At 41.5% G+C, this 16,867-nt stretch overlaps 1 protein-coding gene across 2 annotated transcripts in view; it reads right to left on the minus strand.

Annotated features, from left to right (window-relative positions):
- Positions 1 to 16,867, minus strand: part of KIN (Kin17 DNA and RNA binding protein) — a 32,216-nt gene extending 15,349 nt beyond the window's left edge. The window contains exons 1-7 of one of the 2 annotated variants that reach the window (XM_019034814.4): positions 16,665 to 16,867; positions 11,926 to 12,020; positions 9,103 to 9,146; positions 8,895 to 9,017; positions 7,684 to 7,865; positions 4,558 to 4,606; positions 3,638 to 3,698 (exon numbers count right to left, since the gene is read on the minus strand). In XM_019034814.4, the coding sequence (XP_018890359.3) occupies positions 3,638 to 3,698; positions 4,558 to 4,606; positions 7,684 to 7,865; positions 8,895 to 9,017; positions 9,103 to 9,146; positions 11,926 to 12,020; positions 16,665 to 16,778 (668 nt within the window). In that variant the 5' untranslated portion in view covers positions 16,779 to 16,867. The remainder of the gene's footprint in view (positions 1 to 3,637; positions 3,699 to 4,557; positions 4,607 to 7,683; positions 7,866 to 8,894; positions 9,018 to 9,102; positions 9,147 to 11,925; positions 12,021 to 16,664) is intronic. The other variant, XM_063709864.1, reaches the window with a different exon arrangement.

The following is a 16,867-nucleotide window of genomic DNA, read 5'->3' on the forward strand; positions in this document are numbered from 1 at the left end:
TGTACTTTGAACTAGGGATCCAGGTATAATTCAGATCATAATCAACTACAATATGTCTACAAAATAGGCACTAATAACCCTAGCAAAAGAGGAGTTAGGATTAAGCGGTTATTTTTGGCTTGAGTGATCACCACTTCCTCGTCTCATGTTCACAAACCACCTACTTCCTATCATAATCTGTTGGAAATGCTTATTAATCTATTGTTTTCTAAAGACTTTTCTCCACTTAAAAAAAAATATTTGCTTATTTTTCTGCCTTCTGATTCCTCTACCAATCCCCATGATACCTCAGAGGTTCTCAACAGTGAGTCCCCAAATATTAATATATCTATAAATTATTTCAGTATTTTGGTATTAATCTCAGCTTAGACACTTGAGTTTATTTAAGGCTATTATTTACTCTTCTTAAAACTCAACTGGGCCGGGCGCGGTGGCTCATGCCTGAAATCCCAGCACTTTGGGAGGCTGAGACAGGTGGATCATTTGAGGTCAGGAGTTTGAGACCAGCCTGATCAACATGGTGAAATCCAGTTTCTCCTAAAAATACAAAAAAATTAGCCGAGCATGGTGGTGCATGCCTGTACTCCCAGCTACTTGGGAGGCCGAGGCAGGAGAATCGCTTGAACTTGGAAGGCAGAGGTTGTGGTGAGCCGAGGTCATGCCACTGTGCTCCAGCCTGGGCAACAAGAGCGAAATTCCGTCTCAAAAAAAAAAAAGAAAGAAAGAAAAAGAAAATTTACTCAGCATCATTAAATGCTTAGAATGTGACAATAATGGGGAAAAAGATGACCAGAAGAGCCCAGCAAGATATCAGGGTGATGTAAAGGGCATTCCAGGAAGGGGAGCAGCAGATGTAAAGGCAAGAAAGGGCGAGACCCCAGGCTCATTTAGGAAAGCACAAATCAATGAGCACAGCTGAGAGCAAACGGCAGGAGACATACAGGATCACAAAAGTCACTTAATAGTATGTAAAAAAATTCGAGGTCATCTTAGAGATGCTGAAACCAAGAGATGTTAATAAATGAGTGACATGGTAAGAGCTGAAGTTTAGAAAGGTCCTTTTGCTGGCAATATCAAGATTCCATTAGAAGGGTGAGAGACTGAGACAGGGGTAAGGCAGAGTTAAAATAAAATCAAAGCAAGATATGAATATGAGCAGAATGAAAATGGAAAGCAAGGTTCCTTGAACAGCCCTCATTTTTGCTTTCAGTAACTAGAGTGAATTCTAGCCCTTCTTAAAGGAGATAAAGAAGTCCAAAGGAGAAACGGAGATGAAAATCAAGTAAACTGTTTCAAGCAATAGGGGGGCTCATTTTTGTGCCTCAACATAGCCTAAAATGTCCACTTTGATATCTACATCATTTAGTTTTTCTAGGGTTTAGATATATGAGAGACATAAATCCACAGGAGAATGAATCCCAAACTATATTATGTACCATAATTTCAGATAAAAAAAATTTTAGATGTCTTTCGATTGTATTACCTATGACACTACATTCTTATACAAATATTGTTCCTTATTCATGGACTCAGGTCACAACATATTAACATAGATAACTTATCAAATAAATTATCAACATTGGTCAAATAAAACTAATATTTTTGCTAATATCAAGGTTTGGCATAGGGGTACAGCAGGCTGAATAGACCCCCAAAAATATCAGGTCCTTATCCCTGAAACCTATCAATGTTACATTATCTAAGAAAAGAGTCTTTGCAAATGAGATTAAGTTAAAGATCTTGAGATGACGAACTTGGCTTGGATTATCAAGGTGGACCCTAACTACAATCATCCCTTTTCTTGTAAGAGTAAGGTGGAGGGAGATTTGACACCTGGAGGAAAAGGTGATGTGAGGATGGGGCAAAGAGACATTTGAAGATGCTCGTCTTAAATACTGGAGAGATGCAACCATGAGCCAAGTAACACCTGCGGCCAACAGAGCTGGAAAAGGCAAGGGACAGATTCTTCCCCAGAGCTCAGATTCTTCCCCAGAGCACAGCCAGCAGGCTCCTTGATTTCAATCCAGTGATACTGATTCAGAATCTGACCTCCAGAATATGACCTCAACATATTTCTGTTGTTTTAAGCCACCCAGTTTGTGGTAATCTGTTACAGCGACCATAGAAAACTAATACAAGGGAGGTCAATTTGGGGAACACTGGAACCAATTTTAACATCCATCTACATCTAGGAATAACACATACTTCAAAAGAACAGACAGAAATGCATAAAGTTCTAAAAGTATAAGGCATGTGTGTTATATTTGAGCCGATCTTCCAGGTCATATCATGCCAATGTTAGACAATTCTTCTGAAACGTACCCAGATGTAGAACCCAAATAACCAACTTCTTGATGATATCTAACGTAGGTGTTAATTTTGAAATGTTATTTTGATCAAAGTTAAGACATCTGGCAAATCATTTTAAAGTTGATCTATATTGCTGATTCAGCCTACCTATCTCCTTCCATACTCCTAGCCACTTATTCAATAGTGTAAATAAACAATGACCTACAAACAAACCCGAAAAACTTAGATCTTAAAAAAACAACATGTAAAGTACTAAGTAAAATAGAAAATATCATCCGGCTTAAAAGCAAATTCCAGTAGATACTGGTACTTGACTCTTTTGTCTTACTCATCTTTTTTAACCTCCATAACAAAACTGAATGTACTGCATGTCAGAAATAGTGAATAAAGATTTGGTGAAAGAATACATAAAAATTGCAAGAGAAGATAATGTAGAAAGTAGGTAGAACTACCTGACCACATGCTATGCCAGGTTTTGGCAAACGACAGCCTAAGGGCCAAATGCCAGCTGCCACCGGCTTTTGTAAATAAATGTACTGGAACCCAGCCATGCTCAGTTCCTTCCTGCACTGTCCATGGCTGCCTTCTCACTACAACAGCAGAGTTCAGTTATTGTGACAAAGACATCTGGCCAAAAAGCCTAAAATATTTACTATGTGGCTCTTACAGAAAAAGTTTGCTGACCCCTGCCCTGTGCTAGACTACCTAGAAGGGCAGGCAATGGTTACTGAGTGTTTCCTGGTGTATTTACACTGTACTGGGGGCTAAGAAGAGAGGTTGACAATCTCTATTCTCAGAAAACTCACAATGCGGCAAATAAAAGAAAAATGCATATCCAGCTAACATTTAAACTGTGACAAGTGGGCTAAGACAGGAAAAGAAACAGTTTTATATAGTGAATAAGGAACCGTTAAATGGAGAAGGATTCACGGAGAAGCAAAAGTTTATTCATGTGAAACATATAATCAAAATGAGGCTTTCATCAAAAAACACAATCATCTCATCACAGGCAAATAGGAAAAGAACAGTTGCTAGCTGGGCACAGTAGGGTGTGCCTGTAATCCCAGCTATTGATACCTGGGAGGATGAGGCAGGAAGATCACCTTGAGCCCGGGAGTTCGAGGCCAGCCTGGGCAACATAGCAAGACCCCATCTCTTAAAAAAAAAAAAAAAGAACAATGGCTAAAAAAACAACGCGACCAAGAAAAACCAAAACCAGGTGAAAACTACAACTAGAAAAAAATGATTCACAATACTTTAAAATGCAGTAACCAACATTTCACAAAAATCCTAATGTTTTAAGATATCTGTGAATGATGCAGCTCACCTTGACTTGGAAGATGTTGCTCCGGATGAACTACATGTTCCTTTACTCAAATTAAATGTGACTAGAAGAAAAAAATGTTATTCCATACGTACATTTCAAGAAAATCATAATAAAACTTCTCAGATAAGATACTACAAAGTGTTCACAGAGGAACTCCAGGACATTTTCAATAAATGAGAGCTAAAATGTTCCTATGCGGAGACCACACATTCCTGTAAAACGTCCCAGACTGAAAGCCATAGAACAGGAGGAACTTGCACACCATGTCACCGTGGCAGACCACACGGGCGCTTCCCCGCTCTACCCCCATTTCCCCTGGGGAACAGTACTCCAATTCTGTTTAGGTCTCCACGCCTCTTGCCTGCCGCTCAGGGGACATAACACCATTTTCATCTCTGGGGTGAATTCTGATTGTCTAATCCAATCAACATAATCCCAGTGACTGCTTTTTGAGTGGACATGTGACACAGTTCTGGCCAATGACATTTGAAAGGAAATCTATTGAAGGGAGGAGTGTCTTCTTGGAAAAGTATCCTTGCTCCTAACAAGATTCTAGAAGAGCATCCAGAGATGCTCTCTGCCATCCTCACGACAATGAAGAATCTGCATGTGATGGCTGGAGTGTTGGCAGCTACCCTGTGTCCATACGGCATGCAGAACCACCTTACCTCTGGGATTCTTATTATGGCAAGATATTTCCTTATTGATTAAGTTAATTGTAGTCAGTTTTGTTACTTGTAGCTTCAGCTATCCTATCCAATTAATTCATTAGTATTACCTTTTCATTAAATTAATAAGAACAATGTAACTCAGACACATTAGATGTCTTACTCTCAGATATGCTGACAAGTTGCATTTTTAACAAAGCCAATATAAAGGCATCTATGTTTAAAAAAAGAAAAAAGAAAAAAGAAAACTACCTTTCTCTTCGTCATTTTCTCTGCTTAATTCCGTAAAAGTAGGGACCTCCTAAAAAAAAGAAAGTTTTAAGGTTTTGGTGTACAGTGCACTATCACTATTCAATAGGCCTAAATTATGACTTGCTACCTGTGTTCCCAGGCAGCTCTAATACGCAAGTGATTAAGATCCTAATTAAGAAATTACATGCTTTTGGCCAGGCGCAGAGGCACACACCTGTAATCCCAGCACTTTGGGAGGCCGAGGTGGGCGGATCATGAGGTCTGGCCAACACAGTGAAACCCATGAGGTCCGGGCAAGACCAGTCTGGCCAACACAGTGAAACCCTGTCTCTACTAAAAATACACAAAAAATTAGTCGAGCATGATGGTATGCACCTGTAATTCCAGCTACTCAGGAGGCTGAGGCAGGAGAATCACGTGAACCCGGGAGGCAGAGGTTGCAGTGAGCCAAGATTGTGCCACTGCACTCCAGCCTGGCTGACAGAACGAGACTCCGTCTCAAAAAAAAAAAAAAAAAGAAATTACATCTTTTGGCCCAGTATGGTGGCTCATGCCTGTAATCCTAGCACTTTGCGAGGCCAAGGCAGGTGGATCACCTGAGGTCAGGCATTCGAGACGAGCCTGGCCAACATGGTGAAACCCTGTCTCTACTAAAAATACAAAAATTTAGCCGGGTGTGATGGTGGGCGCCTGTAATGCCAGCTACTCAGGCGGCTGAGCCAGGAGAATCGCCTGAACCCAGGGGGTGAGTGTTGCACTGAGCCGAGATCGTGCCACTTCACTCCAGGCTGGGTGAAAGAGCGAGACGAGCCTGGCCAACTTGGTGAAACCCCGTCTCTACTAAAAATACAAAAATTAGCCGGGCATGGTGGCGGGCGCCTGTAATCCCAGCTACTCGGGAGGCTGAGACAGGAGAATTGCTTGAACCTGGGAGGCGGAGGTTGCAGTGAGCCGAGATCATGCCACTGCCCTTCCCAGCCTGGGTGACAGAGCAAGACTCTGTCTCAAAAAAAAAAAAAAAAAAGAAGAAATTACATGCTTTGGCTGGGCATGGTGGCTCGTGCCTATAATCCCAGCACTTTGGGAGGTTGAGCTCAGGCAGGAGGAATGCTTGAGGCCAGGAGTTCGAGACCAGCCTGGACAACACTGCAAGACCCCCCCATCTCTATTAAAAAAAAAAAAATTAGCCAGGCATTGTGGTGCACGCCTATAGTCCCAGCTACTCATATGAGGCAAGAGGTTCACTTGAGCACCAGAGGTCAAGGGTGCAGTGAGCTGTAATCATGCCACTGCATTCCAGCCTGGTGACAGAGAGAGACAGTCTCTCAAAAAAAAAAAAAAAAAAAATAGAACTTACATGCTTTGCAAATATTATCCAATTGAGAATTATTCTAAATACCAAAAAGCAGCTTTTCTATGCCAAACTGCAGAAGTTTACCTATATTTTTATTTCTATTACAACTTAAACAGGAAGTAACAAAAATATAAGTCAATAAACTTTAGGAAAAGCAAAAGCTTTTTTTTTTTAAGTCTGTTCAAGAACAGACTAAACTAATGAATAATCAATAGTGGTATACTGGAACAATGGTTACGTCTGGGAGGTGGGGTATTAATTGGCAACGAGCATGAGGAAACCCTCTGGGATACTAGAAAAGTTCTATATCTTTATCTGGGTGGTGGTTCCACAGGTTATCTGTCACTCTTTCTACACACGTATATTTGTAAAACTTCAGTGAACTGTACACATAAGATTAATGCACCTCATACTTTAATCAATGTATGTTAGAGCTCAATAAACAGTTCAAAAAACACTCAGTTTCACATACACACCAGGCTATATTTGCCTGCTCACACACAAGTGTTAGAATGTAAGCCACAGGAGGCTGGGCGTGGTGGCTCACGCCTGTAATCTCAGCATTTTGGGAGGCCCAGAAAGGCGGATCACCTGAGGTCAGGAGTTTGAGATCAACCTGGCCAACATGGCGAAACCCCGTCTCTACTAAAAATGCAAAAAATTAGCTGGGCATGGTGGCTTGTGCCTGTAGTTCCAGCTACTTGGGAGGCTGAGACACGAGAATCGCTTGAACCCAGGAGGCAGGGGTTGCAGTGAGCTGAAATCGCGCCACTGCACTCCAGCCTGGGCGACAGAGTGAGACTCCGTCCCAAAGAAAAAAAAAAAATGTAAGCCACAGGAGACAGTTTTTTGTATGTTTTGTTCACTGAGTATTCCCTGTGCCTACAAGAATCCTGGCACAGTGGAGGCGCTTATAAATATATGTTGAAATAAATGCCCCAACCTGGTTATTCTAACACCTCAGCTCCTTCCCTCCCCGTTCATCTGGCTTGCACCCGCTGATTCTTCAAGACTCCTGGGCACTGGGGTTGTACCCACCCTCAAATACTCTGTCCTCCCCAGGCCACAGTAAACATTGCTTCCCTATGTTTCCACATGCTGCGTTTACCTCCAGTGCTGAATTAATTATAATCAGTTGAAATTATCTGTGTATATGTCTTCCCATTAGGTAGCGTCTCTATTTAGATATAAGGAAATTGAGGCTTGGAAATATTATGTAATTATACAAGATTATGAAGTTAGTACGTCAGGAATTAAACCAAGGTTTGTCAATGCCAAAAATGTGCTTTTGACACCAGGCTGGTTCTCCTCTTAGTTCAGGAACAGTGCCCACAGAACTTGATTCAATGCTGAAAAAACACAAGCTGGCTGGGCGCGGTGGCTCACGCCTGTAATCCTGTAACTTTGGGAGGCTGAGGCGGCCGGATCACGAGGTCAGGAGTTGGAGACCAGCCTGACCAACGTGGTGAAACCCTGTCTCTACTAACAATACAAAAATTAGCTGGGCGTGGTGGCGGGCGCCTGTAGTTCCAGCTACTCAGGAGGCTGAGGCAGAAGAACTGCTTGAACCTGGGTGGCGGAGGTTGCAGTGAGCTGAGATTGCGCTACTGCACTCCAGCCTGGGCAACAGAGCGAGACTCCATCTCCAAAACAACAACAACAACAACAACAACAACAACAAAACAAAAACAAACAAACAAACAAAAAAACCAAGCCATTGTGCTTCTTTAGACCTCTGGACATTGCTTCTCAGGACGATGTTGCTTACCCACCTGTTCCTTCCCTTCCAGGCCTCTTCTCACTTGTTCTTCAATAAATTTGGCAGTTTTTTCTTCATCATCAAGGTCCTGCTTTTTCTTTTTCTCCAGTTCCAGTTGCCGGCGGATAGTTTCTGGGTCCCTGTCTATGTACTGAATATACCAGCCTTTTGGTGTCTCGTCCACTTTGCACAAGCCTTAAAGAAACAGCCACCGCCATAAATTAGCATACAACAAAGCAAAACATAAATATGAATGTGTTTCATCTCTGCATATTTATTCATTCAAACACACTCAAATCAGGCCGAGTGCAGTGGCTTACACCTGTAATCTCAGCACTTTAGGAGGCCGACACAGGTGGATCACTTGAGGTCAGGAGCTCAAGACCAGCCTGGCCAACATGGTGAATCCCATCTCTACTAAAAATACAAAAATTAGCTGGGCGTGGTGGTGCACACCTGTAATCCCAGCTACTCAGAAGGCTGAGGCAGGAGAATCACTTGAACCCGGGAGGCAGAGGTTGCAGTGAGCCAAGATCCTACCACTGCACTTCAGCCTGGCAACAGAGCGAGACTCAGTCTCAAAAACAAAACAAAACAAAACACCAAATACATTAAAATACATTCAAATACACAAATTCATGCAGCAAATGGGATTTTCCGTATTTATATTTAATGAAATTTAGATACTGTATGTGGATTCAACCAACCGTGGGTGAGAAATATTCAAAAAGAAAAACGGATGCATCTGTACTGAACATGCACAGACATTTTTTCCTTCCCATTTTTCCCTAACAATAGAGTATAAAAACTATTTACATTGTATTAAATATTATAAGAAATCTCGAGATGATTTAAAGTATGTGGGAGGATGTATATAGGTTACTTGCAAGTGCTACATCATTTTATTTTATATAAGGGACTTGAGTATCTGTGAATTTTGGTTATCAGCAAGGGGTCCTGGACCCAATCCCCCACGGATACTGAGAGACAACTGTATTATCTTGCATAGTATTTATTCAATTCTATCTAAGTATTTAATGTCCAACGGTTATATGATGTTCTATTAACTTAAGGCAGAAATTATGCTCCCAAAATGGAATCAACTAACACGATGAAAAAGCAAAACACTGACCCAATGTTTTTTCTCTTTTCTTATCCCAAACATCTCATCCTATGAAGATTAGAAATGGGAAAGAAAAAGCAACTTTAAAATCTCATTCTTACCTTCTCTGCCCAGCCACTTAGTAAAATCAGTCAGAGTTTCCCACTGAGTGGCGTTCATGTGGATGTGCTCTCGGTGGCTGATGTATTCGTTGTAGACAATGTTGTTGTGGACCCTTTTAGTGCCTGAGAACAAAATATGACACTGATGATCCTCAGAAGATTATGCCATTTATAAAGCTGTTATTTGCACAATATTTAAAATGTTTACCAAAGCGTCTCCTGAGAAGTTCTAGAAAGTCATTTCGGAATTCCCTAATAAAGAAAGAAAGGAAAGCATTAAGGTAATTTCTACAAACATATAGCATCATCTTTCTGAAATTTAAGCAGTAGTACAGTTTTTTGTTTCTGTTTTTTTTGAGACAGAGTCTCGTTCTTGTCACCCAAGCTGGAGTGCAATAGCGTGATCTCAGCTCATTGCAACCTCCACTTCCCAGGTTCAAGTGATTCTCTTGCCTCAGCCTCCCAAGTAGCCGGGATTACAGGGGTCCACCACCACGCCTGGCTAATTTTGTTTCGTATTTTTCGTAGGGATGGGGTTTCACCATGTTGGGCAGGCTGGTCTCAAACTCGTGACCTCAGGTCATCTCCACCTGCCTCAGCCTCCCAAGGTGCTGGGACTACAGGCGTGAGCCACTGCATCTAGCCAGTAGTATAGTTTTAATGTCCAAATGATATATGAAACATCTACATGAATATGGCTATGAACCTTTAAAAACTGATCAAGGGAAGAACTCCAAAAGATTATAGCTTTTAAGGATTAAGTTAAAAGTCAGTTGGGAGTTGAAGTTTTTTGTCTTGGTAAAGCAGTCATAGAAACAGTTACCACATACCTTTGGAATGCGTCCTTCATGAAGTCTGTTAGTGCCACTGATGGTGGCATAATGACCCCAGTCTATCTATGACAACAAAACTGCCCTGATTCCACATGAAATTGGCACTTAATATGTCCCTCTGAGCTGGGTACACCGTATTAAGTGCTAGATAAACGTAGGTGAATAAGACGTAAATCTTAACCTTCAAGGAGGTTACAATCTAGCATAACCAATCATAACAAAAGTTAAACTGAAAAAGCAATGTAACAAAATACCATTGAAGGAGTCACAGGAGATGCCCAGAGGTGATTTCATTGTGGTCGGTGAAGGATAAGTAGAACCCTAGAGGTGAACTGCAAGAGAAAGCTATTTCCAGCTGGCACAGAAACGTGAAAGCCTCACATATCTGAGAAATGGCCTAATTTGACTAAAATTTATGGCTGATAAAAATGAGAGTGAGAGTGAGGGTAGAGTAGAATAAGGGAGATGAGGTGGCTGGGAAACCAAAATAAGGTTTGGCTAATTTTTGAAGTACCCCGAATGTCATGCGAAAGAGGCTGAGTTTTGTGCAGTCAATAGAAGAGCATTAAATAATTTTGTTTGGCCTGGGTATGATGGCTCATACCTGTAATCCCAGGACTTTGGGAGATCGAGACAGGAGGATCACTTGAGCCCAGGAGTTCAAGACCAGCCTGGGCAACAAAGTGAGACCCTGTCTACACACACACACACACACACACACACACACACACTCAAAAAATTAGCCAGGTGTGGTGGTGTGCATCTATGTTCCCAGCTACATGGGAGGCTGAAGCAGGAGGATCGCCTGAGCCCAGGAGGTCAAGGCTGTAGTAAGCCATGACTATGCCACAAAACAAGACCCTGTCTTAAAAAAACAAAACAAAAAACAAAGGCCGGGCGTGTTGGCTCACGCCTGTAATCCCAGCACTTTGGGAGGCTGAGGTGGGTGGATCACCTGAGGTCAGGAGTTCAACACCAGCATGGCCAACATGCCTAAACCCTTTCTCTATTAAAAATATAAAAAATTAGCAGAGCGTGGTGGCGCATGCCTGTAATCCCAGCTACTTGGGAGGCCGAGGCAGGAGAATTGCTTGAACCCAGGAGGCAGAGGTTGCAGCGAGCCAAGATCGTGCCACTGCACTCCAGCCTGGGCAACAAGAGCGAAACTCCGTCTCAATAATAATAATAACAATAATAATAATTTATAAACCAATTTTTTAAAAAAACTTGTTTTTATTTCCATGTGTTGATACATCTAACCCACATAAACAGAAGTTCTTGGGGTCTTCAATATTTTTTAAAAGTATAAAGGGGTCCTAGGACCAAAATGTCTAGAAGTTTGGAAAGAAAGAGATGGTAAGAAGCAAAGAGATGTTTATTAATGGTAATGATAAGAACAGCTAATCTGAATTGAATATAGGCACTCTTCTAAGCACTCATAAAGTGTTAATTCATTGACCTTCATATAAACTCTATGAAGGATCAGCAACACTTAGAAGAGGTTGCTATTTTTAGTGCCAATTTTTTTTTTTTTTAGACAGAGTCTTGCTCTGTCGCCCAGGCTAGAGTGCAATGGTGCAATCTCGGCTCACTGCAACCTCTGCCTCCCCAGTTCAAGCAATTCTCCTGCCTCAGCCTCCTGAGTAGCTGGGATTACAGGTGCCCACCACCACGTCCAGCTAATTTTTGTATTTTTAGTAGAGACGGGGTTTTGTCATCTTGGCCACGCTGGTCTTGAACTCCTGACCTTGTGATCCACCCGCCTCAGCCTCCCAAAGTGCTGGGATTACAGGTGTGAGCCACCTTGCCTGGCTTCTTAGTGCCATTTTAGAGATGAGGAGAATAAACCACAGAAAAACTTAAGTAGGTCATCCAAAGGCGTACAGTTTTTAAATGGAGAAGGATTTGAATTTGGGAAGTCTGAATGCAGAACCTATGTTCTTTGTCACAATTGTGTTAGAATGAAAGACAGTTTTGTATATTTGAAGTGGAAGAAACGAAAAACTAAGTTGTGAGAAATAATTTTGTAACAGTTTTATACTATGATTAATTTCCAAAAGAAGATAAAAACTGAGCATAGAGAGAATACAGTTAACATATAAGAAATAATAGAACTTCCAATATTTAAAATATTAACCATCTATTAAATGTTTAATTGAATAAAGCTTATAAGATAAAGAGTTCTTTGAGTTACTTACTCTGAAAAATAATCCATAAACTGCTGAGGATTTTCTGAAGCCAGCAATAGTTGTCTCTGATGAGATTCGGACATACAATGACACTTAAAGCCATTCTACAAAAAATGTGAAAGCAATAAATTCTGATTTAGGTCATCAAAATGGGCTCTAAATAGAAGTATTTAGTTAAAACCCAAAAAATCTGCTCTTTGATGATAAATTAAAATGTAATCAAATCATTAGCTGTAACTACTCTATCAGGTTTTCAAAAAAATTTTTTATAGAGTTGAGCTTTCAACTCTGCTAATCAAAGAATAATCCTTGAGATCAAAGAGACAGCAAAAGAGTGTTGTAGAAAACAGACATTAATAAGAAACATACCAGGCACAGAAACAGAAGAGAGATTCCATTTTTCAGACTTAAGTTAATCAATTCTCATTGAGCACATACTTCATACAAAGTGTCAGACAAGTGCTCAAAGGAGTAAAATGGGTCATTAGTGAATTTCCACCACAGAAACTACTTTCGCTCACTTTCCTCTACTTCAGCTCATTATCCAAAATACATCGCTACATATTATATTAACCTTGTTAAACATATTAAATCTGTACCTTCTTAAAATGACAGGAAAAAACATACAAGTTTTGACTTAGTATACCTCTCCTTAATATTTGAACCTCATTCTTCACTAGTAATAGAAACGAAAAATGTGCCTTTCTTGTATTCCCTATCTCTATCTGAAGCACAAGCACCCAAGCCATGAAACCAGACAACATCCTAGATTCCTTCTTCTCTTTCTACCTCCAATTTAATAGGAAGTCTATTCAGCTTCTTAATAACCCATATCCAGTCCTTCTGATCAATCTCACTGACACCGTCCAGATTTCCACACTCGATTTTGCTTCAAATAGTTTCCTAATCTTATATCGTGGACCTCTTACACAATTTTTGCCTCATCTGTGCCCTATAAGAGTCATAGTTATTATTTAAATTTATTTTTAAAAGAAACTTGGTATCAGCCTCATAAATAAACAGTATCGCTTTCCATATATTAAAAAATAAAATAAAATGAACAAACAATAAAGTTGCTAAATCCTAGAAACCCAGGAGTAGATTGGGGGGATACCCTGGCTCTGACCTTCATTCTCTTCAGCCTTCCAGTATCAGGAGATTACAGAAAAGAATTAATCCTTTACTCCTTTCCCCCAAAAAATTGCATCTCAGTATAACATTTAAGGATGGCCAGACACAGTGTGGCTCATGCCTGTAATCCCAGCACTTTGGGAGGCCAAGGCAGGAGGATTGTGTGAGCCTCCGAGTTCAAGACCAACCTGAGCAACACAATGAGACCTCCATCTCCACAAAATATTTTTTGAAAATTAGCCAGGCATGGGTGGTATGTGCCTATAGTCCCAGCTACTTGAGAGGCTGAGGTGGGAGGATTGCTTAAGCCCAGGAGTTGGAGGATGCTGTGAGCTATGATCGAGCCACTGTACTCCAGTCTGGGCAAGAGTAAGACCCTGTCTCACAAACAAAAAAAATAAGTTTAAGGATAACCAAATAGCCCTAGTTGATGAGCAAAAGCTCATTTGTACAAAAGCATGGCAGCCAATCATAAATGTTAAAAAAAAATTAGAAAAATAACCTCTTTGCAACTCCTAATAAAATAACTGACTCAGGCAAGGATGCTAAAACACACAGGTAAAAGGTTAATGGGAAACTAGATATATAGGTATGATTTCTAAGTATTACCCCAATACTCACTTGCTCTTACAAGTGGGAAAATAATACTTTCTAATATTATTTACAAGCTGTCACCTTTACTCAATTTAACTACTACCAAACATTATTGGCTTCCTTATATGATGCTATATGAGATATACAAGATCACCTATAAAGAATACTATAGGCTGGGCATGGTGGCTTGAGCCTGTAATCCTAGCACTCTGGGAGGCCAAGGCAGGAGGAGTGCTTGAGTTCAGGAGTTTGAGACCAGCCTGGGCAACATGGTGAGACCCTATCTCTATACAAATAAAAAAGTTAATTAGGCATGGTGGCAATCACCTGCGGTCCCAGCTACTTGGGAGGCTGAGGCAGGAGGAGGATTGCTTGAGCTGGGAAGGTCAAGGTTGCAGTGCGCCATGATCGCGCCACTGTACACGAGCCTGGGCTACCAACTGAGACCTTGTCTCAAAAAAAAAAAAATCATATTCCTCCCTGCAAATGTTTAACCTGAAATTAATCTATCAAGATCACCTACAAAGTATTCTTTCTCCCCAAAATGTTTAATCTAACCCAACCAAAGCTTTTAGATATAATTTCCAGTTGACAGAAACTATGAGTTAGAAGGCAAAAGACAACCAGAGGAAACAAGTCAACATATATGGGATGCTACAGGACAACAGCCTGGCCTCCTCTCTTCAACAAGTCAATGTTAAGAAAAAGAAGGCTGGGTGCGGTGGTTCACACCTGTAATCCCAGCACCTTGGGAGGCCGAGGCAGGTGAATTACCTGAGGTCGGGAGTTTGAGACCAGCCTGGCCAACGTGGCAAAACTTCGCCTCTACCAAAAATACAAACATTAGCCGGGTGTGGTGCCAGGCACCTGTAATCCCAGCCTGTAAAGTAGCTGGGACAGCTACTTGGGAGGCTGAGGCATGAGAATCACTTGAACCCGGGAGGCAAAGGTTGCAGTGAGCTGAGATCGCATCACTGCACTCCAGCCTGTGAGATAGGCGAGACTCTGTCTGGAAAAAAAAAAAGAAAAAGGGGTGGAGGGAAAATGGGTTATATTCTAAATTCAGAATATAGAGAAAATTAAATTTAGAGAAAACTAAAAGTCCTAATAACTCAGAGCACAGAGGACTTTTTGGGCAGTTAAACTATTTTGTGAGATTTTATAATGGTGAATACATATCATTATGCATTTGTCAAAACCCATAGGATGTACAACACCAAGAGTGAACCCTAATGTAAACTATGGATTCTGGATGATACTGATGTGTCAATGTAGTTTCATCCATGGTAACAAATATAACACCTCATTGCAGGATGTTGATGATGAGGGAGACTGGAGAGGAGAGCGGGGGTCCTAATAACCAAACCTATAACAGTCTATTGCTTTTGATTGAATCTTGATTTCAAGGAGCAGCTGGAGGACAACTGAGGAAGTGTGAATGTGTATTAGATGATAAAGAGGAACTTCTATTAATTTTGTTATGTTGATGACATATACTATGGTTATATAGAAAAGTATCCTGAAATTTTAGAGATGCCTATTTAAGTATTTAAAGGTGAAATATCCTGATATTGGTATTTACCTTAAAATATTTTTTAAAAAGTAAATACGGCAAAATTACTTAAAGTGTTAAGTCTGGGTGTTACAGACTGCATGTCTGCGTCCCCTCAAAGTTCATATATTGAAGCCTAACCCCCAAGGGAATGGAATTAAAAGGTGGGCCTTTGGAGATGACTGGATTTAGATGAGATCACAAGGGTAGAGCCTGCATGATGAACAGGGTGGGACCATATCTCAAAAAAAAAAAAAAAAAAAGAGGAAGAGAAGTTTCTACTAGAGCTTGCTCTATCTGCTTTGTGAGGATAGAGGCAGTTTCGCAAACCAAGAAGAGGACCCTCACTAGAATCTGACCATGCCAGCACCTTGATCTTGAACTTTCCAGCCTCCAGAACTGTGAGAAATAAATTTCTGTCATTTAAACCACCCAGTATACTGCACTTTATATGGCAGTCCAAGCAGACTAAGACATTAGATAATGGATATACAGGTATTCCTTAATAGAACTAAAGAGAGTAACTGTATCAATATTAGTATGAGTCCTACCTAAAATACCTCTTCCTTCACTTGCAGAAACACTGGATTAGATTATTCCAATTGCCTCAGTGTTCTTCCACCCTTACCCAATCCAGTCCAATCTCCGGAGAAAAATATGATCACATCACTAGCCTGCACAGCATTCAATCAACCACCTCTTTAGTGGGGAAAAGTGTAAATTCCGTAGTGCAGCATATAAGGCTTTTCGAGATCTGCCCAGACTCCTTGAGCCACTCTATATATACTTCACTCATTTAAAACTCAGCGACAATCCTACAAGTAGGTGAAATTATTATTCCCTCTTTACAGATAAGTAAAGGGGAATATAAGTAAATAACTTGCCCAAGACCACACGGTTGGTAAGTGGCCCAGCTTGACTTTAAATTTTGACAGTCTGATATATCCATAAACCAGATAAATCCATAATTTTAACCACAATATTATTCTGTGCCCGGTACAGTGCAGGTGCTCAATAAATGCTTGCTAGATGAGTAGTGTGGAAGAGCTTAGCTCTCCTTTTTCACCTGATCCCAAAAGAGGAGTGAATCCTAACCACCCTGTTTCTCTTAAGAGTCAAGTCAAGTCAGAGCTGATGACTGTTACTGGCATTGCCCGGGCGTCTAGTATTGCAGTATCCCCGCCCCTGTGAGGGGTGCAAAACCTTTTCTGATTTCATTTCTTTGGTGGTGGGGATCGGACTGGGGAGGAATGAGGGGTCGCAGAACGCAGGCTGCCCGCTGGGCCCGGGGGCTGCGGGGAGGGACGGCTCTCGTGCGCTGAGTAGTTGACTCGCTCACTGCAGACCTCAGAAGCCTCACGACCCGGACCCCGGGAGCCCCAGCCCCGCGCCCTCAGCCCCGAGTCCAGGACCTGATCCTGGATTGCCAGGGGCCCTCCTGGGAAGACGGGGCCACTCCGGGCCCACTCACCTCGTCCCGGCACTGCTTCTGGCACATCTGGCAATACCAGCGTAGCTTCTGCAGCCCCTTGGACTTGATCCTGTTGGCGATAGCCTTGGGAGTAAGAAAATCCGACTTCCCCATGGCGACCACGGCAGCGATCACTTTCTGCACCTCAGTACTCAGCCAGCCGGAAACGGAACCGGGCTGGCGGCGGTGGGCGGGACAAATCC

The sequence above is a fragment of the Gorilla gorilla genome, chromosome 8 (assembly GCF_029281585.2).
Source record: "Gorilla gorilla gorilla isolate KB3781 chromosome 8, NHGRI_mGorGor1-v2.1_pri, whole genome shotgun sequence".
NCBI classification, from domain to species: domain Eukaryota; kingdom Metazoa; phylum Chordata; class Mammalia; order Primates; family Hominidae; genus Gorilla; species Gorilla gorilla.